We start from the raw sequence: 23101 nt of genomic DNA, 5'->3' as shown, positions 1-23101 counted from the left end.
AGAAAACTCTTGGGGACACCACATTTCCTGCAAGCCCTCGCTCTTCCCCAGTGAAGTTCTTCCAGCACAAATGCTGCTTCCAACTGGTTTCCACTGTATATATCCCAGCCTTCACTTTGACAAGGAGTTCAGCTGGTCATGACTCCTCCATCCTCCAGCTCTCTGTGGTTGACAGCTGACATTTGCACATTTATAGAAGGATGCGGGAGTCTGAATCCCCACACAGTTCTAGGCAGGGGGAGGAGCAGACCTGTATATGTGTATAGCTGTGGTGTTACGCTAGTCAGTGAAGTCATTTATCAGATCATTTGATGGGACATATTGCTACCTTTTCCTTTCCATTGTGGTGCCACGGTTTCCAGACATAATACTTGGCCTTGGTTTCTTCCTTTTGAATGTATCCTCCAAGGCCTCTTGGAAGTCCTCTTGGGCACAGATTTGAAGCAATGGGAAAGGGTAGCTAGAAGGTGCACCCAAAAGGTGATGAGAGGAGAGGGTGGTGGAGTGTGTCCCAGTCAGAGTGTTCTGAATGGGCACTGCATCAGGGAGCTTGACAGAAAGCTGATTTAGCAAGGTTTTCAACAGCCCAAAGGGAGAGGAAAGGCTGCAAGCTGCATTCAAAAATGGACCAAGTAGCTGAAAACTGAGCGTACTTTGCAGTGTAATGCATAAGTGTCCCTCGCTAAACAGGTTACCCTTTCCTCTTCAGACATCAAAATACTCAGCAGGAACAAAACTTGGATTTAAGTTTTGTGGAGAAGATCCCAGGAGCAATTCAGAACTGAAAGATCAGGTCCAGCCTACTGTGGCAGTTTCCTTCCAGCTCCTTTTGGAAATGCTTGCTATCTTACTACTCACATCTGTAATGAAAATCAGAAAATAGCACATTTCATGGGACCCAACAACTTCTGCTCTGTGAGAGCCCATTAAAAGTCCTGGCCAACGTAACCAGCTATTGCCCTATCACTCTTTATCGACAGTGAATGGAAACTGCCATAAGAAATATTTGTGGACACAGAAAATGTTTTTTTTCTAGTTATTATCTACCATCACCAAGCTGATTTTGTTAAGCAGATTTGGCACTAACAACCAGCAATAGCTAATAAATTCAATGCTAGGCTTACAAGGTTCTGACAGATTGTTGGCAGCTGCCTTAAATGCAGGGAAGAGCTCTCCTAGTGTGGGTTGGAAATGCTTATTTATACCATACTGTGGGTCTGTTTGCCCCAAATTTTGCTGCCTCCTTTTAGTAGATGTCATTGGTGCGATATATGGAAAGGGTATAATAACTGATCAGAAATATGGTATCCAGCTACACTAGAGATCAACACAAATGGATTAAAGATAGGAAGCTCAAGCTTAAGTTATTACTTTTTTACAGTAAGAATAAGAAACATTTTCATTTATGAACGCAAGATTTGTGGTAAGAATGTAGGTAGGCCGTACCATAGATGGTTTATTTTACTGTGAGTGTTTCAGTGATTAGCTTTTCTATGCTAAGAAGGTTTTAAATATTATGCAGAGGTTTTATACTGACTTGCTGTTAATTGGTGAGGGACTCTAGAAGAGTCTGGCTACACAACTAGACTAAGTTTGTTCTTAGGCTTCCTTTTAGCATGCCTTAGAAGTGGAAGATTATGTGCTCAGAGGTATTTCAACAGCCTGTATTTAGCTCAGAAGTTGATAGAGAGAGGTCTTATTTGGATCAGGGAAAACCAACTGAAAAGAAAACTTTAGAAAGCCTGAGTGCTCAGTTGCAGTAACAGAGCATGTACACATGGAGACGTTTTAGATAATCAAAACCTTCAACAACCATGTTTTAGCGGTAAGTGATGCTAAAAATGTGTGTAGAAACTGAATAAGTGAAGGCTTATTGCGCAGATAAGTTTAGTCCAAAAATTCCCAGTTACACAATGGACTATGAAAGCCACAATATATTTGTATAACTAAACTCCACTTTTTATATTCAATGCATTTTATCATATCTCATTTACTTGGAAGAAGAATCAAGAATCTGTCCCAGCACTGGGTGTAACTGAGTAGTTGACAAGCTTATGACTATTAAAGTCAATGCTGAGTGAGGGGATGAAGAAATTAAAGGAATAGGAAGTTCTTTCTATCTGGAAAAGAGAAGAAAAGAAGTAAAGAAGTTGAATTCTGCAGTGAAAGTAAGTTGGGCATTGTTGAGACACAATTTTCTCTTCACATGTGATGAAAGTATCTCTGGACAGTACAATGGTGAAAAATTCAGATTAACTATGTTGCAGTGTCCAACCTAATCTACAGTTGTTTATGAGTCAGATGGTCAGCACTTTCCATCTCTGACTGAGCATTCCTCTCTCTTTCTGTCAATATGCCTTACAACTCCATGGCAAGACTTCAGAAATAGTTATAAGTTTCTTTATACCACTACACCAAAAGAGCCTTCCTTCCTCAAGAAGGAAAAATAGAATAGTCTAGAAATATAGACTGACATCGTGCAGCAACTCTAAAATTCAATTTAAAAAAATTGCTGACAGTGTTTCACACAACCAAAAGAAATACTTAAAGTAAAGCACTAAATGCTGTTTTGGAAAGTGTGTGGGTGATGCAACCTAGCACTATGCACCATAATGAACTTTCACAGAAAACGGATAAAGCACAAAAACATCCCATTGCCTTTATAGCAGACGCATTGTTTTTGAGTTTTGTTCTGGTTTTGGTTTGTCCTGGTTTTGTTCTGGTTTTGAGTCTGTCTCCTGAAGGTGTCATGCAATGCCCAATAGTCCTTGTACTGTGACAGGCAGTGAACTACCATTCCCCAGGTTGCCTTTTCAGCTCCTCTTACATCTTTATCAATGTCCATCATATCTCCTCTCATATGTCTCTCCCTTGGGCTGAAGAGCCTTAGTCTCGCCCTTGTACAGAACCTTCCAGAACTCTGATTATCCTTGCTGCTGTTCTGTGAGCTGGAGTAAAAAGGACAAAATAACACACTATATTTTATATAAGTCGAAGTGCTCAGATGTATACAGTCCTCATGCAACAGGGTAGTCTCTGCTCTGTTCTCAAGTCCTTTCCTAATGCTTTCTAACAGCTCGTTTGCTTTTTGACCGCTGCTGAGTGTTGAGCCAGTGGTTTCATAAGAACGGTTATGCCCCAAGGTCCCATTTGTGTGTGTAAGATTCAGCTCAGAGCCCATTAGTGGCAGTAATCCCAGGATTGTTCTTCCCTTATGTGCATAATTTATTTAGGTTTACTTACAATGAATTTCACAGAGACTGTCTCTGTTACTATTTCTCTCACTGAAATACCCCACTGCTTTATTAATGGTAATTGCCCTTCTCTTTCAATTTGTGCAGCTGATCAGCAATTCAGACAAACTAAGAGCAATTGTTCCTTACAGCCCTTACTGCCTCTCTGTCAGACCTGATGAAGGTACCGTATGCCCAAAAGGTTTTGTGATTGTCTCAAGTGATCTAACAAAATACATCGCTTCTTTGTACAAACATGAATTTTCATCTGTCCTCTGGATTCTCTAGAAGCCCCTTGTTAGTGTGAAGGACACCGCAAGGCTCGTGCTCCTTTTCAGCTGTGGGCAGAGCTCTCTGTCTTGAGCAGGATGGGCTCAACTGCCCAGTTTGTTACTTGAACTCTACCCATTTTTTTCCTGATAAATACTATTTTGGAATATGTGTTAAATTGCTACTGAGAATTTACAACTCCAGCATCAGGGTAAAGAAAACCTTTGCAGACTGCCTCTTTCTGTGCACTTGAATATATTTTTTTTTCCGAGGGTAAATGAAACAAACAAGCATCTACATGATTCCCTCTCACAAAGAGACATTTGGTACTGTGACTGCAGTTTTCTGACCATAAATGCCTTCGTGGCCTGAGGAAACCATGTAGCATGTCCTTCCTCACTAGAGGAAGAAGGGAAATGTCTGTATCACAATATAAATCTTTATTTTCTTGAAAAAAGTTCATCTGCATAAAGACAAAATGCATCAGAGAAATGACAGATCCGCATAAACTGAGTAAACAGCTGTCTTAAACCCTTGGCATTTGTTTCACCTGCATCTATGTAATCTGGATGACATGTAGGTCCTTGTGTGCTTAGGAAGTAACGTTTCCCCTGGCACTGAAGTACGACAAGAAACAATACTGATGCAGTTTGTAAAATGGGAAGAAGCCTTGACTGTATTGTCTTACCTTTTTCAGAAGCCGGGGCGAGGTCAATAAAACTTCGACATTTTTCACCTTTAAGAGAAAAGGATTATTTTAGGAGACAGAAGTTGATTGGTTTTCCTCTGCCTCCTCTTTCTGACTGCTGTTTCTGCCATTGCTCCCACCTGAGACTCTGCAGGACCACTATGGTGTCTCACACAGAGGGCAGACGTTTACCTGTGCCTCCAGCCTGGACCAAAAACTCTATGCTCACAAGGCTGGGCTCTCCCTTAGGATTACAGTCCCTCGATCAGGAGTACGAAATACAGTTAGTGAAGAAAATTGTTTTCTCTGATGGTTGGGTCCCTGTTGGGTCAGTGATACTCTTTTCCAAGGCCGGGAACAGTGTTACACTCCAGATAGAGTAGAATTGGGAGGGCACAGGCCTCTTTCACCAACACTTTTACCCTCCTTCTTCTCATCGCCAGGACAATGCCTGTGCCCCACCAGGGTCTGACCAAACCTCCCAGTGCCAGGAAGCATTGCCATGGGTACAGATGTCTCAATAGATAGATATGACACATATGACTAGGACAGACAAAACCCGAAGCACAAAGCAAGCTAAGCAATTGCATAGAATTTAAAAAAAAATGTTAAAAAAGTAGGCAAATGCCTTGCTGTGACCATCACAGCCCTGTGCCACTCCCTCTGCTTTGTGGCTGCTGCATCCCTTTATCATTGTAAATTAAATTTTCTCTGTTTAGGACTCCACCTCCATTTTTGCAGGCATTCTCGAGAAGCATAGTGCTTCTGAGCAGGAAATGTATCTTAAGGGTGAATGTTTTGACCTTTCTTTTTACTTCCTCAGGCAATCAGAGATTATAAAATAATTAATTCCTCTGCTCTAGGGGCATCCATCCACCAAGTGTATGTGTTTCCTTCAATACGCTATGTTCCAAGGTGCCCAATAGCCTGCCTGCCTCGAGGAATCAGATCACAGCATGCCTGCCAGAGGTAATGGAGAAGAATCCATTTTGCCCTTTAAGACTTTAATTGATGCAAAGACAGCTTCAGGAAGAGGTTTTTTTATTAGTTTTACTCAATTTTAATTGCACAGTCAAAAGACTGATTCAGGAAATGTGAGCCATTAAAAAAGAATAAACAGTGAAATGCTGTGGTGATGTTGAAGTCACTGTGTAATTTTTCTTAGTTGTAATTAATTATATGTACAAACCAATATGAAATGTTAATCTTTCTGGTGTCTTTGTTGGCGGGATTGAGACAAACATAACCATTCAAATGATAGCTGTGCTGAAATAACAATCTATTATTATAATGCTATTATTACCACATTTATTTATTTTTTGCAGTTTTAAACCTATGCTAAATATGCTAAAAAGTGTCGTGTACATAGTCTGCAGTCTGTTTGTCTATGTATAAGTTGCTATAAAAGAAAAGGTTCACCTGACGTTGAAATGAACGTTTTGATATCTCCATGGCATAGGGAAGGACTTCTGCTCTGTGAATCCAGGCACTGTCAAGAAGACAGTCAAGAAAAGGAAGTGACACTTGACTTATCAAAGCACCATCTCTGTTTCCAAAGAGGTAGGTAGGGCAGTCCATTATCTGAGCAGAAGGAATGTCAGATGAGTAAGTATTAAGTTTTGGGGCAGACAGACTGACAGATACCTGGTGGATCACAGAAATCACATCCCAGAAGTGCTGTGTTGACAGGACGCTGCAGGCCTGTTGTCCAGCCTCCTGTTCAGAGCAGGACTATCACTAATGCCTGATCACGTCAGCTGTGACTTTGCCCAGCCAAATCTTGAAATACTTCAAGGATGATGATACCCATTCTTTAGTGACTCCAAGGATGGAGTTTCTCTCCGACTCTGGTCCCAGGGCTGCACCACCCTTCTGGAGAAGTGTTTCCTTATGCCCAACCTGAACTTCTCTAGCTGTGATGTCATCTTTGTAGTCATCCTTCCTCTATTTGTAGGGACATGAAAAGCCCATCTCCCTCAACTTCTTTTGACACGTGGTGTACTTTAGGCCCCTCACCAAGAAATCGAGATAAATAGGTGGACTATAAAGGTACTTGCTGCAAGTAGGAATCATTCTCATCCAGAGACTCTGAGTTTTAGGGCACGAGGTGTGTCAGGAATGCATTGACGTAAAATCAAGTGAATATAGGGAGAGTGACCCTTACATTTGAACTTGATATAAGCAGATTAAGCAGGATTTTTCATTCTAGCCATATGGATCTGTGGTTTGGGTTTGGTTTTTCTGGGCTTTTTTTCAGATGTAAGCTATTACTTTTATTGCAGTTTTATCTTAACCTGACTTCAAGCCAACCGGTTAGCACTGAGTCATCTCTCACCTGTGGTTGCAGTGAATCTGAAGCCATATTACTGGAAACTTTTAACCAATACCTGACTTTCTAGCATGTTATCCCAAGACAGCCAAAGGGGAAAGGCAGAAACTGCACAGGCTGTTCTGAGAGCTGGAGATACACGGTGCCTTTCAGATACATGGTAAGGTACAAAGTCTTTCTGAAATGCCTAGGTACTGAGGAAGCGAATGGTACCATAGTGTTTGGCTGTAGGTGCTTGTCTGCGGGACAGATGTAGAGAGTGTGATCACAGGCTACTTGGAGGAATGTGCATCCTTGTCCTCCCTCAAATCAGCTTGCCCAGAACACCATCTCTCCCAGGAGACCTGGCTGTGGCTGAGCCCTCCAGTTTAAATAATATAGACAGAAAATGCTGGAGTGTCCAGAAAAAGGTCTTTTGGAGCCATAGCACAAAGAATGACTGTAGGTTGGAGACAGAAAAGCCTGGTGGGAGGTCACTTCACTTTCAATGGCTGATGTCTGGATTGGGCCTGGTTTACTGCTAAAGCTTGTGGTAGGGACTGCCACTGAAGAACACTTCCCTTCATTGTCCCTGTTGCTGGAACACTGGAAACCCCTCCTCCATTTTCAATGGTAACCACTGGTGGTATTTATAGACCACATTCATACTTCAACGTGCAGACGTGCATCTCACTGAGAACTGAAGATGTCAGCAGTGCTTTCACTGTTCCTCTTAGGATTTATTCTAAGTTATTTTTGGGTATCTATCTTGTATAACTGATCTCTTAAGCCCTCTTAAGTTTAATTTTAGACTTGGCAGAGTTTAACCTGCTGTGCTGCCCTTTTCCAGATGCATCTTCTTCTCATAACCAGGCTCCTGGAGAGTCTTTAGAGAATACAGAAAAGGCTGTTTAGGGATGCAACAAGAACAGTGTCTGGGATTCATGCCCCTGATACTCCTGCCTTCACCCAGTTGTGGCAGCGATTCTGACAGAGAAGAAAGCCAAGGAGTGATATCTCTTGCACATAACTCACATAGAAAGACGAGGTGTGATCTAGCTTGAATGCTCTCTGCTTCCATGCAGGAGCAGTGGGCATGTACAGTGCACGTGAAGCTCTCTGGAGCTCAGCAGCATCAGGGAGCTGCTGGAGGCTGAGGAGAGAGGACTGACTGACAACCTAAACATCAGTAAGAGCAAAGCACTTGGTACTGGCTTCTTCTATGGCTTCCCAAGGGTGAGGTAGAAACATCATCTATGCAAGCCCTTGCAAATGCATTCCCTCATAACCAGGCTGGCTCTGCACAGACTCAGTTGTGTCTCTGCTGGGCTTCCCGAGAAAGGGGCATGGGTCATAGGGGCCTGCAGGTCTGGATACCAGCAACTGGAAAGCCCAAAATTTGTGTTTTTTCTCTAATTAATCCTAATTAATTAATCTAATCCTGCATATGTGCATGTATATGTGTGTATTTGTAATTAGCTAGGGAACTTCACACCGAACCAGCCAGAGTGGGAGGAGACACACCTGGAAAGACCCAAGGTCTGAGCTGGCGGCTAGGTAAAGGGCTTGAGGTCTTGGTATGGATAATAGACTTAGAGCCCATGATAATATCTGAGGGACCATTAGTGTGATGTGCTTGTGCATCTAGAGGGGGAAGGGGTGTGCATGTTTCACTAGTGATCTTCAAACCTGCTCAGCCAGAGAGGAGGAGGAGGAGCGAGCTTGCTGATGGGAGCGATGTTGTTTCTGTGGGTGCTGGTAAAGGCACAGCTCTCTCTGGGTTGGTCTGTGTGGCCAGCCACATCAGTGTCATGCATGCTTGCATGTGTCTGTGTGCACGTGCACCTGCATCTTGAATACATGCCTAGCTTGAACTGGAAAGGACAACAGCAGCAAACAGGCAAGGGAGGAGAAATTCCCTGGGTCTTAAACTCCCCAGGGTTCAGCTTCCCAGGAGCATGCACAGCGTTTTCTCAGACAGGCTCATTGAGACTTTACCCACTTCATGGCTCTGCAGCTGTGGAAGCTCCTGCAGCACTGCAGGTCAAATGTTTTTCTACTGAAGAAAGCTCAGCTTTGGGCTTCTGTGTGTTCTTAGGAACCAGTGTACGGGAAGATGTGGATGTTATCAGTGCGTCAGTCCCAGGGAATGAGAGAGAAAGTTGTGGCAGCATAAGGAGATGATCTCTCTGTCTTGCTTCCAGCATGAGGCCCATGCTCTTTCTTCTCCTTCTGCTACTCACAATGTGGTGGGAAGTCCTGAGCTTCCAGCCCTTCCAAGTCTGTGGCATGTACTTGCCATGAAAATTATCTCATGTCTGCAAAATCAAATAATTTCAGGAAAAACTAGAAGGCTGTGTGAAAAGCGGGGACTCTGCTGGCAGAGCTGCATTCTGGAGAAAGTAAGTGAGCTGGTAAAGGGTAAGACTGGTGCAGGGATGGGAAGGAGGCACTGCAGGACACCACTGACAAGCAGTGGCACATGGTGGAGGGGTCACCCACGTGTCCTGTCACCTCAGATAAGCAGATCAGTCCCTCAGACACCTCCCTTGCCCTAGCACATGGAGGCAGTGGGGCTGCTCTTCTACCTTCTCCACTGAAGAGTCCTAGTTCAGAGTGTCACACACACTTTGGACAGCTGTGACTCTGCGATGGAGGCAAATACTTGTTCCTCTTACCTTCCTCAGGCAGAGTTCAGAGACATCTGTACTCCCTAGCCTGAACAATAATTTGAAAGCAAAAGCTAAGAAAGAGAAGTGGCTTTTCTAAGTCCCCCAGATTCAATCCTGCCAGAAAATTAAGACAAACAGGTCCCATAGAGCCATCAGGTCTGCATGATACACTGGCTCCAGGGCTCTGGGCTACTTTCCCTGTTATGCTCTTGCACACTTTGTTGTGTGCACAGTGCAACTGCATTGCGACAGATCAGATGTGCCTAGCTGCAGTTTCCAACGTGGATGTAGGCTGGCATTCTTCTATGGGTCTGTGGAAGACACTAGGGAGCAATTAGAGAGCTATATAGGGCAGCTGGAAAGGCAGGTTTAGGTGTACATAGATTGGGTCTACACTGTAGCACACAGATGTACTCCCAAGCTCCATGTGCACACTGGAATCACTCTGACTTTAAGCCTTTGGGAGACCCACGTGTATTCTACTGTTTCTTCCACCAGTTGCATAAAATATATGGTTTGTTTGCTCCTGTCTTCAGGACCCCACACTGCACAACAGTGGTTGGATTTGTCCAGAGTATACCTCAGTAAACTGGTGGTTTAGACTGGAAATGGGGAAGAGGGCAGAAAACACACCAAAAAAGCATAGGCTTTAAGACAATATTCTAAGTATTCATATTCTTATGGAGCAGATCATCTTGAGTGCCATCACACGGCACGTAGAGGACAAGCAGGTGATCAGGCCCAGTCAGCATGGGTTTATGAAAGGCAGGTCCTGCTTGACCAACCTGATCTCCTTCTACGACAAGGTGACCTGCTTAGTGGATGAGGGAAAGGCTGTGGCTGTTGTTTAACTAACTGGACTTTAGTAAAGCCTTTGACACCGTTTTCCACAGCATTCTCCTGGAGAAACTGGCTGCTCATGGCTTGGACGGGCATACTCTTCACTGGGTAAAAAACTGGCTGGATAGCCGGGCCCAAGGAGTTGTGGTGAATGGAGTTAAATCCAGTTGGTGGCCCATCACAAGTGGTGTTCTCCAGGGCTCGATATTGGGGCCAGTTCTGTTTAATATCGTTATCAATGATCTGGACGAGGGGATTGAGTGCACCCTCAGTAAGTTTGCAGATGACACCAAGTTGTGTGGCAGTGTTGATCTGCTTGAGGGTCGAAAGGCTCTGCAGAGGGACCTGACCAGGCTGGATCGATGGGTCAAGGCCAATTGTATGAGGTTCAGCAAGGCTCAGTGCTGGGTCCTGCACTTGGGCCACAGCAACCCCATGCAACGCTACAGGCTTGGGGAAGAGTGGCTGGAAAGCTGCCCAGCAGAGAAGGACCTGGGGGTGTTGGTCGACAGCCTCCTGAATGGGGGGAATGGTCGACAGCCTCCTGAATGGGGGAATGGTCGACAGCAGCACACTGAGCCAGCAGTGTGCCCAGGTGGCCAAGAAGGCCAATAACATCCTGGCTTGTATCAGAAATAGTGTGGCCAGCAGGACTAGGGTAGTGATCGTGCCCCTGGACTCAGCACTGGTGAGGCCGCACCTCGAATACTGTCTTCAGTGTTGGGCCCCTCACTACAAGAGAGACATTGAGGGGCTGGAGCGTGTCCAAAGAAGGGCAACGAGGCTGGTGAAGGGTCTGGAGCACAAGTGTGATGAGGAGCGGCTGAGGGACCTGGGGTTGTTCAGCCTGGAGAAAAGGAGGCTGAGGGGAGACCTTATTGCTCTCTACAACTGCCTGAAAGGAGGCTGTAGAGAGGCGGGGGGTCAGTCTCTTTTCCCAAGTAGCAAGTGGTAGGATGAGAGGAAACAGCCTCAAGTTGTGCCAGGGGAGGTTTAGATTGGATATTAGGAAAAAATTTTTCGCTGAAAGGGTTGTCAAGCATTGGAACAGGCTGCCCAGGGAAGTGGTTGAGTCACCATCCCTGGAGGTATTTAAAAGATGTGTAGATGTGGCACTTAGGGACATGGTTTAGTGGTGGACTTGACAGTGCTAGATTTACAGTTGGACTCGATGATCTTAAAAGTCTTTTCCAACCTAAATAATTCTATGATTCTAGTCTAAGTTTATAACATGGCTGTTGCAATAGCAAGGACCAGAAGCTGATGTCCTGGATCATACTTATTGGGCCTATGTTCCCAAGTTCTTTCCTCTGTGAGCCAGTGATAAATGCCTCATTAATAACCAGGGCAGCAAAATAAAAACAACTTTGAAAAATCCTGGTTTGTATGTCTTCCAACCACATGGTTTCAAAATATTCTAGTTTATTTGACTTAAAAGAGATCCGGTAGTTCTGACTGAAAGAAGGATCTCTGTTACAACTCTGCTTTTCATCTTGCAAAAAAAAAGAGAAAAAGCTGTCTGTATTCACTTACTCTGCATAAAATTTTACAAGTTCAAAAGTACAGTTCTGATGGAAATTTAAATGATTAAATTTCATTTAAACAGCATTCCCTTTTAGTAACATTCTGGCTCCCAGCCTACAAAAGACAAGGTCCCCTTTTTTCCCAGTAGGCCCTAACAAATCTTTATCTCTCCAGTTATATCTGCAGTCATGTGATTCTGAAGAGATCCCACATCATCTACTGAGAGTAAAATCATTGTATTTGTCTAAAAAAAGATATAACCCTCAAGGGATCCCAGCCTAGACAAGGCTGAGGACTGCAACACAACTTCGGCGAAATAAAGTACTACATTAGGGAAAATACAGGTTAATGAGCTCACTCAAACTGAGTTGTATTAGGTTAATTAACAAGTGAAATATTCCACTTTTGATTAAACTGATCCCAGACAGAGTATTTAATCAAATTTTTTTCTAATGAAAAATCGAGTATTAATCTGCAAAATCAACATTTTCCAGTTGACCATGTTGATCTTGCTGGGCCAATATTTTTTCCGGAAAATAAACAAGATCACACAGAATTACACTAAAATATGTCTTGAACTATGAAAAAAATTGCTTTCTCTCACTCTGACAGCCGTCATTCATAGCTGCTGCCCATCAATGTTTCTCTTACTTCCAAGTAACATGAGAATTTGCTCAATTTCTCAACCTCTGCTGAGATAACTCACAATCTTTTTCCCTTTTGGGCTTGTTTTTAAATCTGAATGCTATACTACTGTTCTCTTTCAGCAAACTCAAACTCTTAAAACTTTCTACCTTTTAAAGTGGAAAAGCTTAAAGCTTTCTACTTTTTCATTTCAGGCATGCATTTTTCCTCAATTCACATATTCACAAAGAAACAGTAATAATTTTATCAGACAGGTACCATCCACACTCTGGAGTTTCCCCTTGGGTTCACTGGAGCAGCAGATAGCTGTGCAGGGGGCAGAGGGTGCGGGCAGAGCAGGGAATACCCCAGCGTGTTTGTGCGTGCCATGGCAGCTGCGTTTTCTGCACTGAAACTCTCCCTGATGTGAAAAATCTTGCACAGTATCTGAAAGCAAACATCTCCACAGGCTGCTCTTAAATCATGTCTAATTGAAACACATCTAAGTCACAAGACTCATCTGATTATCTTGGTAAGACCTGACGGATGTGTACATGCATCTATCATTTGGAGAGCAGGAAAATAGTTCACATTTTTACATGATTGGGAGAATCAAGGAAACAATGGTGCTGAGAGAGGCTTTCAATGATTCTGGTGTCAATTTAGACCTGACTTTGTAATCTGGAAAACATCAAATCAGGCAAAGAGTTGCTTTAAGCATTTCAAACCGTGGAATGGGAAGAGGAGGATTTTCACCTGTTCACCCCACAGGTGACCATCTGCCACACTGTGCTTACTCTGCACTAATGTAAATATGCCAAAATCAGCTAGTTATCAGGGATCCAGTGTCTGTGGGACTATAAGGTCTCCCCAGGAAACTGTGAAAGACTAGAAACGATGCTCTTCACAGAAGATGTAGCTGATATATACACCTCATATGAAGTCTGACATGCCTTCTACAATCTCCCATGTGACTGCATTAGCAGTTCCATTCAGGCTGGTGATTAACAAAGATCAAAGGAGTAAGTAACCAATAAGACCCTAAAGCCCTGGTTGTAGAAGAAATGTGGTTCAGTAGCTCCCACTCTTTCCAATTACTAGCTGTGGATCAGTGTGGATTATCCTTTAACCATGCCAGTGCTTCTCTCCAGATAATGCCCAACCGGAGTGTTTGCATTGGATGTGTGCCCTAGCTCCGGAGTTACATAAGCAGGGCAGGCAGAGATGAAAGTCACTGACAGCAAAGAAGGAAACTCCTTTTCACGCATGGGATTACTCCAGAAAATGAAAACATCAAAAGCTGACGTGTGCCAAAATGGAGGGAAAGACAGAGTCTGGACAGAGCATTACTCTGATGGCACAGCACATTGCTGTGAACACGGGTCCTGAGGCTGCAGCTTGAAACACGTCCAAGTGACTGTAGGTAAGAGGCAAAGGGATTGCTGGAGGGGAGGGGACCTTGAATGTCAGAGCCTGCACCACATCAACCTGGACTTCTTCTCCACAGTTAGCACCATCACAGTATTTCTTCCCTGGCTTGCCCATCTGTCCGCTCTCTGTTCCTCTTAGCCATTGCAATTTAGGCTGCCTGCTTCAAAGTGAACTCCAGAAACTTCTCCCACCTTCCCTACCGAAAGATGCTCAGTTGCTTTTTGGGTTGAGGCATCCCGTTTTCCAGGCAGGCACACCTGAGTTGGAGCATGGAAACTGAGTTAACTTTTCAGCCACAGACTTTTAAAGGAAGTTAACAAGATGGGCAGTAAGACAGTACACACGGTACGCTGCAAATGAATATACAGGTTTTGAAATCAAGTGAAAAAAGTTGTGCTTGCATTTCTTCTTGTGAACCTTATTTCCAAGCTTGTACCTAATAACTTTGCAACAGTCTCATTTAGTGGTTTTTGTCTGGCCAGGTGTTGCAAAGTGAAATCAGGCTGAATGACAGTATGATGTGTCGATGGGGTCTGTGTGACAGACTCCAAACCTAGTAAGTCTAGACGTGGTGGAGTGGCTCTGCTTCCCAATCAATTTCTCAGATTGTAAGCATAGTTTGTGTCCTTTTCCCTGCCCAAATCCAGCCAAATGCAAGTGGAACACCTTAAAGTGAATTTGGTTTGCCTCTGACTATTCTACAAGCCATGTCATTCTGTAGAAATAACATCTGCTTCTCATTATTTACTGCTTTCTGTAGTCCTTGTATCATTTGTAAGCTAGATCAGCAAAGATTTATATTACCATTTTGTTTACCAACAAGAACACTGAATAACATTACACTAATTCATGATTAACAGAGGGTCCTGCTAGAAGCAGCTCTATTCCCTGGTAAGTCCCCATTTTGAGACCTGTCAGTAAGCCAGTTCTGTTAATTCCATATAAGGAGAGTTTTAAAATCAGGATTGAGTCTGGTGTAATTTAAAAACCATGGGGATACCTTGATGATTGATATTCCATCCCGTATTTATTTCTGTAGCCCTGAATGCATCTGTTCATATTTTGCACTAACTGGCAGCAGGGTAAACACCTCAGTTCTCTTTGAAATATGGGACCTATGTGCTAGTCTTCCAGCACTTTGCTGTTTATTCCATTTACAAGGAACTATCAGATACCTCCTTTAAGACTGCTGGGTTAAATGGTTGAGGATAGACACATCCAAAGAGAAAGCAACACAGTTTTTGCTTGTGAGAGAGAGAGTAACTTATCAAATAGGGAGCAGTTCACTGCCTAGTCCCTTACTTTACTCTGTTATGAGTCTCAGTCTGCAGAGATTTTATTTCTGCATTTTATGTATGATAGATGTTCATACAGCTAGTGTGTCTAGCAGGTTCAGGAGGGCCTAAAATCCAAAATTCCCAGTGCACTGCAGACACAAAATATCCCCAACATCCTATAAAAAACTGAAGGTCTGTAATAAAGCAATCACCACCACAGAAAGCACAGCTATCATATACCACAGGAAGAGAGCAAGAGTCATTATGAGGAACACGAACAGATCTGAAGGCTCTTATCATATAGCTTAAATTCCTATGGCCAGGCCTGTCTTATCCTGTAAGCAAAAACCCAAGGATTTGTTAGGAGGAGCTCACAAGGACTTTTCTGAAATGGACCCTTCCCCATGTTGTAAAGGAAGGCAAAAAATTGTTACTATCCCTGTTATCTAGCCTGAGGGAGATTTCTCTTCTGATCCCAAATTAGATCATCAGTTTAATGTTCAGTGCATGAGCAGACATACCAATTAGATACTGAGAAGCTGTAATAATGTCAACAGCAGCAAAGCAACCTCCTCACATACTGTGTCCACCTGTAGCCAATTTCTGATGCTTTAGAGAAGGCATAAAATCCTCCAGAAAACATGATATGCATCAAGTCAGCAACTATTTTTTTCTTGGCTCCCGCTGGTGACCAGTGGCAACCCTGAAGCATGGATGTCATGTAGAAGAATATAGACATGGTGTGAGCAAGGCAGTCAAACCATGATGGCTCCTTTCAGACCTCCTTAAGATACCAACAAATCAGCTATGCAGGACTCACTCCAAGCTTCCTCAGGCCAGAAACATTCCTCTTCCCTCATACAGTTCTCTCTGTGAATTTAAGAAGTATCCATTTCAGCCCGTGGATTTCCTTTGCTCACACTGCCCTCTGTGGAGGTGAAGTCCAGAGACGCACTTTCTAGGAAACCCTCCTTGGATTTTCACTTTTTTTCCTCAATAAGTTACTTAAGTCATATTCTTTTCTTGATATTTACCCATATATATATAAGGTACCATGACATCCCCTCTAGATCTTCAATTTGTTATACTAAAGAGGACCAATTTTTCTTTTCTTTTCTTGAAGGAGATTCTCTTTTCCTTAACTACCTTGGAAATCCCATTCTGCAGCTATTTCACCTCCCCCTTCTTCTTACCATAACTATGCACGATGACATTAACAAAATGCACTGGTGTTACCTGTGCCTTGCACAGTGGTGCTGATTCTTCCGTAGAATAATATCGCATCACTTTGCAGCTCAGTCACCCCACAGTCAAATACTGGCCCGCACCTTGTTTCTTACTTTTTCTCACAATTGATAACTACCTGTGACCTCACAGAATCTTATGTCTTAGTGTTTGGTGCTTTTAATTTTTTTTTCTTTTAATTATTTTAATACTATCCTTACAACTCTATCAGACCAGCTCATATTTTCAGTTATGCAGAAAAATCTCTCCTCTGTAATGCCAATATTCCCAGACTTTGTGTCACAGCATATATAAGGAGTGCATTTAAAGTAGGATTATTCTCTTCAAATTAAGCCTTCTGTGTTAGAAATGGCAACTTCTTAGATTCCTTTTTGGCCAATGAGGAAAACATGTAATCCCAGGGCTCAATTCATCCCATATGAGGAGGAATTTAATCTCCCCAAGAAGTACTCACTACTCTCTATGACTGTAACGGTGATGTTGATCAGTTTAGGCACGTTTGCTGATGTCCATAGGTTTGCCATGGGATTCACCTTGCCTTTTTTTTTTAATGAATTAGGTGACATGAATTGTATCCCTAGTTCTTTTTCCCAGATTGCTAATGTCAGCAATAACAGAATCAGTCCCAAAACCAAATTTGAGGACAACTAGAAATATCTGACATCCATTGTGATAATTTCCCTTTTTATATTACTTGCCACAGCCTCCTTGTAAGACTGTTCTTTAATCAGTTTACAATCTCTATTCATCCCCATCATAATAAATAATATAAAATAAAATCTGCTCCACAGACTCAAGCAAAAGCTCTGCCTACTTCACTATCTTTGTATCGTCATCCAATGATAGATATTTAGGGAAGAACAAAGGGGTGGATGTAGGGTGATTCTGCTTGTGTACCCCCCTTGCGATATCAGTACTGCATTAGTAGTTTGGGGACTTTCTGGTCAGAGGTTGCTCTCAAATCATCATGTTAGTAACACGAATGGATGTTTCCTCCCTGGATCCATGCAATCCCCAGTTTTGGCCTTCACAACATTCCCTGGCAGGGAGCTCTGTAGGAAGGAGTATTTCTTTTTGTCTGTTATGCCTTATTGTTCTTAAATCATGGAAGCAGTCAAGGATATTTCTTGTCTGATCTCTGTCATTCCCTGCTCACCCTCACCAATATCATAGTTCCCTGTACAGCGTGCCTTCATTCTAGTCTGAAGAGGCTCAGGCTGTTGAGCATTCCCCAGTGTGGAAGCACGTCTGCATCTATCACTATGTTGTTACTATTCTCTCCACTCTCTGTAGTTCTTCTGTACAGAATTTTCAGTGGGACATTCCATCAAATGCTTTTTTGTAAATCCACAGAGACTGGGTCTAATGCATTACCCTTGTCCAAGAAGTGATTAATCTTGTTAAAAGATTTACCTATAACAAAACCCTACCTTTGATAAAACCCATTTGTTGCCATGTACTGAGTGCTGTCCCTGAAAACTGTCCTAAGGTTACTGGGTCAAGTGGCCTGTACCATTTTTTTCCAGTCTTCTTTGAATACAGCAATGTGCAGATTCTTGCTACTAAACCTGCATTTTTGTGTGCCAATTATTCCAACATTCTCTGATGGAGATTATCCAGGCTCCCTGGGTTCAGTTCCTCTATTGCTGTAAATTTTATCTTTAATATAGAGCTCTACCTCCTCAATTTCTTTTACCACTCTTTCCTTCCTAAACAATTTATAACCAGCAGTTTTTACATTCCAGTCATGCGAATAAGCCCACCAGGTTTCAGTCATGCCAATTATATTATATTTCTCATAATCCAGCAAGAATTCCCAATTCCTCTTTCTTTTAATTATATACTCACAAGGTGCTTCTCCCCGGTCCCTCTCTCTGGACAGCCGCCTACGGTGAATCACATATGCTTATTATCACATGGTGGCGGGGGAGAAGGGTGATGCAGTACCGCTCTGGATCTGTGAAAGTGTATGGCAAGTTCATGTCTTTATATGTTACAGATTTATTCATTTCTGCAGGATACACCTCTCTCGTTCTCTGACTCCTCAAATGTGCATTTAATGTCCATATTTATGGCCCATTTTGATGCATCCTTACATACCGTGTAAGTTCCACTCTACCATTTACTCCTTAAAGAGTGCTAAAGAACATGTGGTACAGAGCATACGAAGAGCTACAGACGCCTTGCCCTCAAAATAGAATGCCAAGCATACAAAACAAGCCTATGCGTACCCATTCCTGGTCTCCCTGACTTCTGTGGAACGTGGGGAGCAACATGGAAAGGCTCGTTGTTTATTTAATGGGACAGTACTCTTAAAAGGCACCTAGGCAGCTGCTTTTCCCTCTGAATGTGGATGTTAATACTGAGGTTGTCTGTTCATTAGCAACTAAAACAAGATCTGAGTTCATGGTTTTTTCTATTAAAAGCAAAGCACACACAGTATTGCGCAAAATAGGCTAACTCGTTAGTGCTTTCCAGCTCTCAAACTCCTCTACCTGTTAGGATAAGGTATGCCACCTTACCTACTTCATGTGTTAATTTTTTCATGGCGTGTATGTTCTTGAGTCACAGAACCTGCCAGCTGGTTTACCACTGCTGCTATTAGCACATCACTTGGCTGGTATCTTGTGAGGTGTCCAGTACTGACACAAGCACAGACCTAGACTGCAGGTGTGAAATAAGATATGCACTCAAAGTCATGTTCAGAAAGAAATTAAATGATAGAGAGCTCGGCTCTGAGACACCTGGCCATAGCCAAGGAATTCATGGCCCCAGAGGAGGCACCAAGTGCCCTGTGCAGCATGTGAGCGCAGAACAGGACTCGTGCGTGACCAGCATGAGTACGGAGCTCACAGGGTATGCTTTAGCTTCATCCCCTTCTGGAGGTTAGGTACATTGCTCTTACAGAAGGTACTTCCACCCATGTGGGATCCAAAGCATTGAACCCACTCTGAAAAAGAGAGCCTTCATCCTCTTTTTGGTAGACTGGGATTCAGCACACTTTTGAGTCAGAAATTGTGCTAAATAATTACAGGACTCACCCACCAATGAAATATATATGCTCAAGTCCCTCTGTTCCCAGAGGGGATTCACAATTATATTTCTCAGGTGCTAAATGCTTTTCAAATTCTTTAGCTGTCCTAGTCATGCTGGATAAAAATAAACTCTAGATTCACAAATCATTTCAGAAATAATCACAGCATTCAATCTCTGTTAGAGATGTCAGTGAAAACTAGAAACCTGCAACAAGATGAAGGCCCGCTTCACTACTCTCTGTACAGAGAGTGTATGGCATGCTTTTTGCACCTCTACCCCTGGAATCTAAATGGACATTTCAGATAAACAGTGGGAGGAGAAGACACTCAAAGATTTTGTTTGATTGAAGCCTAAATGTCATTTTAAGGTGTGACTGAGTCCCAGGCCCTCCAGCCAACTGGAAGCCCTGCAATCTTGTCCCTTGCAGTATCAGCCTCCTGGGAACCCGCCTTGTTGCGTCTGCACTACAAGATCTGCTGTGTTGCAGCTGCACCAGCGCAGAGAGCAGAAACTTTTGACAGTACTGTGACTGTAGGGAGAGAGAAATCAAAAGCCTGGTGGCTAGATGAAGAATGTGGCTCACAGCTCAGAATGTTAGGAGTCTCTGGAGCGTTTTGATAGCATCACAACCACAGAGAGGGTTACTGGCATTCATGTGTTCCTGGTAGGATTCATGTTGCTTAGCTTCAGACACTGGCAGTGAGGAATCAGGGACAGGTAAGGAGCAGTAGGAGTGGTGCTGACCATAGGCTGTGGCCATATGTTCTGCTGACAGAGGTGTGAGGCTATGGAGTGGCTACAGAAAGGACTTTGCCTGGAGGAAGGCTGTTGTTGCAGTCATTTTCAGTATGCTGTTGGTAAAGCTTTAAGAAAGGTGTTACTGAAAGTATGGAGTACATTCAGGCTAGTGCTTTTGACTAATTTAATACACTACTGTCTGTGTGCTTAGTGATAGTTTCTTGATGTTCTCCTGGCATTCTAGGGTGTTTATTAACCACATGGTGACTGTATGACTTGTGATACCTACGGGACTGTGGTCAGTAAGCATGCTGTGGACAGTGTGGTGAGCCTAAGGGATGGATTACTCACAGATATATTGAGCGTTGTGGGTGTATGTATAACCATGATCACAGTGCTGCTGGATTGGGGCTGGCTGGTGCCTCGCCGCCCTGGAGCTCAGATAAAATGATCACCAGTCAGGCTGCAAAAGGCCATGACAACATACTGACAGTCCGGTATTGCAAACCAGACCTTTCACAGTTATTTTATGTTGACGCTCTTAGGGACAAATTGAGACCCATGTCCATTACACCATTCCTGTCCTTACCGGAAAAAACTATGGTAAATCCTGAATGAGGCAGCTGTCTGTCTAAGCCAATATATCCCCAATATATCCTGTACTTGGCTGGATTCTTTCTAAAGGTTGGTCACTCCTGGTCTGCTAACTGAAGAGTACTTTTCACCAAATGTTTCAAATAAGTGTTTCAAATAGTGTTTCAAATACGAGGAAACACACATGTGGCTGCTGTGGTGGTGTGGGGAGGCGAGAAACAACCCACTCTCTCCTGCTTTCACCATAACTTTCTAGAGCTGGCTTCCAGCTATCTCCTGAAATCACCCACTACAGCACAGCTTTGTTTACCCAGTACAGAATAGATCACTGTATTTCTCTTCTCCCACAGATACCTCAGTTTTCTGAGTGGGCTAGAGTCACACAATTACAAGTTATCTCACACATAAATCTTGGCTTGGAAAGCTTTCAATATCTGCTAGAAATGTGGGCATGCTTCATCATCCCAATCCCAGCTAAGATGCTCAAAAAATCGGAGAGTCTTAAGCTGCTCACTCAGGCTGCTGTGGCCTAAGTTTATTTCCAAATCAGTAAGACAAATCATCTTTTTTCTATACTTTTTTCTAACATCAAGAGGGTAACTTCAGTGCACTCACTTCAGCGTGGAGCTGTTTATTGACAGTCCCAAGGGTGGAGTTAATGAACTTTCTTTTTCGTACATTAAATTGAGTTTTAATGACTGACTAGTTCTTGAAGCACTATCCTCAAAAATACCAGTGAGTATACACAGCACCTTGGGATGAAATGGACTGTGAGCTGCCCTACAACTTTGCCCCACTTTATAGTACATTCTTACAGAGTAGTTTTACCAAAACCCCATAAAATTCCTATTATCGGGGAGGTTGTGTCCTCAGAGACACAACACATAGGATGATTAACCGTTCCTCTCTTCCAGCAGTGGTGAAGGACCAACTCCCCAGTCTACTCCTTGGGCAACGACAGGATAGCATGGAAACAGCCCAGCAAGCAGGAACCAGCATCCACAAGCCATCATTGTCCCTCTTATACTGTGTCACATTTGTAAACTTTATTTTCCAGTCACATAATCTAGAAAAAAGCTCTTTCAAAAGCAGTTTGGATGTTAGCTCTACCAGACAGCTCTGGGAGAAGGGACTGTCAGTTTGCATCTGTTGAGACTTAAATGAGTCCCATGGCTGCTACCTTCCATCCACCCCCCAGTGTTTTATTTCTTGGTGAGTGCCAGGGTACAGCAGAGGAAATGAACGCACTGATAAGCTGGAGAGATGTCTTCTCGAGTGGTTCTCAGCAAGTAAATGGCCGAGCAGGGAACAGAAATGAGCTTTCTTGTGCCCAGTTGTGCCCTTTAACTGCCGTTTCTCTACTCTACTTCAACAGACATACAATCCAGCCACCAGGAAGGGTTTGTGGGTGGTCATTTACTTAAGAGATGCCAGAAAAGAGGAAGTCTAGGCTACAGCCTGATAAAAACTGTGACCTTTGTGCTTTCCCTGTCATTCAGGCCACTGTCCTAGGCGTTATTTCGGGGGCAATTACAATTAAATGTCAGAACCTCCTTAACAACTACCAGCCGCTGTCTTTTGTGTGCTCCATGGAGCAGCTCCCAAAAGGGAAGCACTGACCAGTGTCTGGCTGCAGTGCCCATGAGAGTAGCACATATTGCTTATCAGAGGTTCAGCTGGCTTTAGAGCACAGATCCCGCATCAGCCAGCAGGTAAACAAGCAAATCCTTGCTCTTGCTGGAAACAGGTTGCTTTTCAACAAAGAATTGTTAAAATCCTGCCTCTCTCTGCAGGGTGAATCTGCTTTAAGATACAGCACGGAAGAGCTTGCCTGTGTGTTTATCACACTGAGCCAAACACAAAGCAACACAAGCTGTAAGGAAGTTGTTTTATACTTACCAGCAGCATTGATATTTTCCTCACAGGAGTACCAGATCCCAGTGTGGAAATACCTGAAAAGGAAGCGGTCATCTCCCGTCTCCCAGCTGTAATGAACCACATTCTGGTTCGTCTCATTTGCAGTCTCATTCCCACTGTAGTTGAGGCAGTTTGTCTTCTTCTCTTTCCCACAGCTCGGCTTGGGGACCCTCTGTGTGCCCTCACACCAGTGGGTCGTGATAAAAGCTGTTGTAGAGAAGAGGAGAGCCATCAGATTCAGACTCACTGCTAGCAGGGCTCTGCATCTTCGATTTGTCTTCATGGTAAATCCGCCCTCCCTCCCCCTCCTGCTGAGAGAAGAAGTCAAAGGGTTTTGTTTTATTTGGGAGGAGGGGGGTTCAAAGCCTCTCACGATTCAGAATCCAGTTTTCCAGGCATCAAAACTCTCAGCTTCTTCCAATCTGTTGTTGTAGCAGTGAAGGAAATGCTGCAGCCAGGCTCCCATTCTTCTCTTCACTTGAAATCCTGCCTTTGTACGTTAAAGGAGCAGCTGCAGGCGCGGGAGTGCGGCCGTCCTCTTGTAGTCGGTGTGCTTCAGCGCGCTGACAGGCTCAGAGAGGGTCTGTCTCACAAAGAGCACCAAGAGCAAGTGAACATCTGCTCGGGTACCACACATGATCCCAAGGGGCTCCGCAGCCTCCTCCGCTGGGAGACACCTGCAGGCTGCAGGACTCACTGTCCTC

At 43.5% G+C, this 23101-nt stretch overlaps 1 protein-coding gene across 1 annotated transcript in view; it reads right to left on the bottom strand.

The window, feature by feature from the left end:
* GSG1L (GSG1 like) overlaps window positions 1-22680 on the bottom strand; it is a 51970-nt gene extending 29290 nt beyond the window's left edge. Inside the window, exons 1-2 of the mRNA XM_072878409.1 lie at window positions 22380-22680; window positions 4192-4239 (exon numbers count right to left, since the gene is read on the bottom strand). Coding sequence (XP_072734510.1) covers window positions 4192-4239; window positions 22380-22680 — 349 coding nt within the window. The remainder of the gene's footprint in view (window positions 1-4191; window positions 4240-22379) is intronic.
* Between the last annotated feature and the right edge of the window lie 421 nt (window positions 22681-23101).

This window comes from Ciconia boyciana, chromosome 13 (genome assembly GCF_034638445.1).
Source record: "Ciconia boyciana chromosome 13, ASM3463844v1, whole genome shotgun sequence".
NCBI classification, from domain to species: Eukaryota; Metazoa; Chordata; class Aves; order Ciconiiformes; family Ciconiidae; genus Ciconia; species Ciconia boyciana.
The sequence above is the reverse complement of the archived record's forward strand: the minus strand, read 5'-3'. Positions and strand labels throughout refer to the sequence as shown.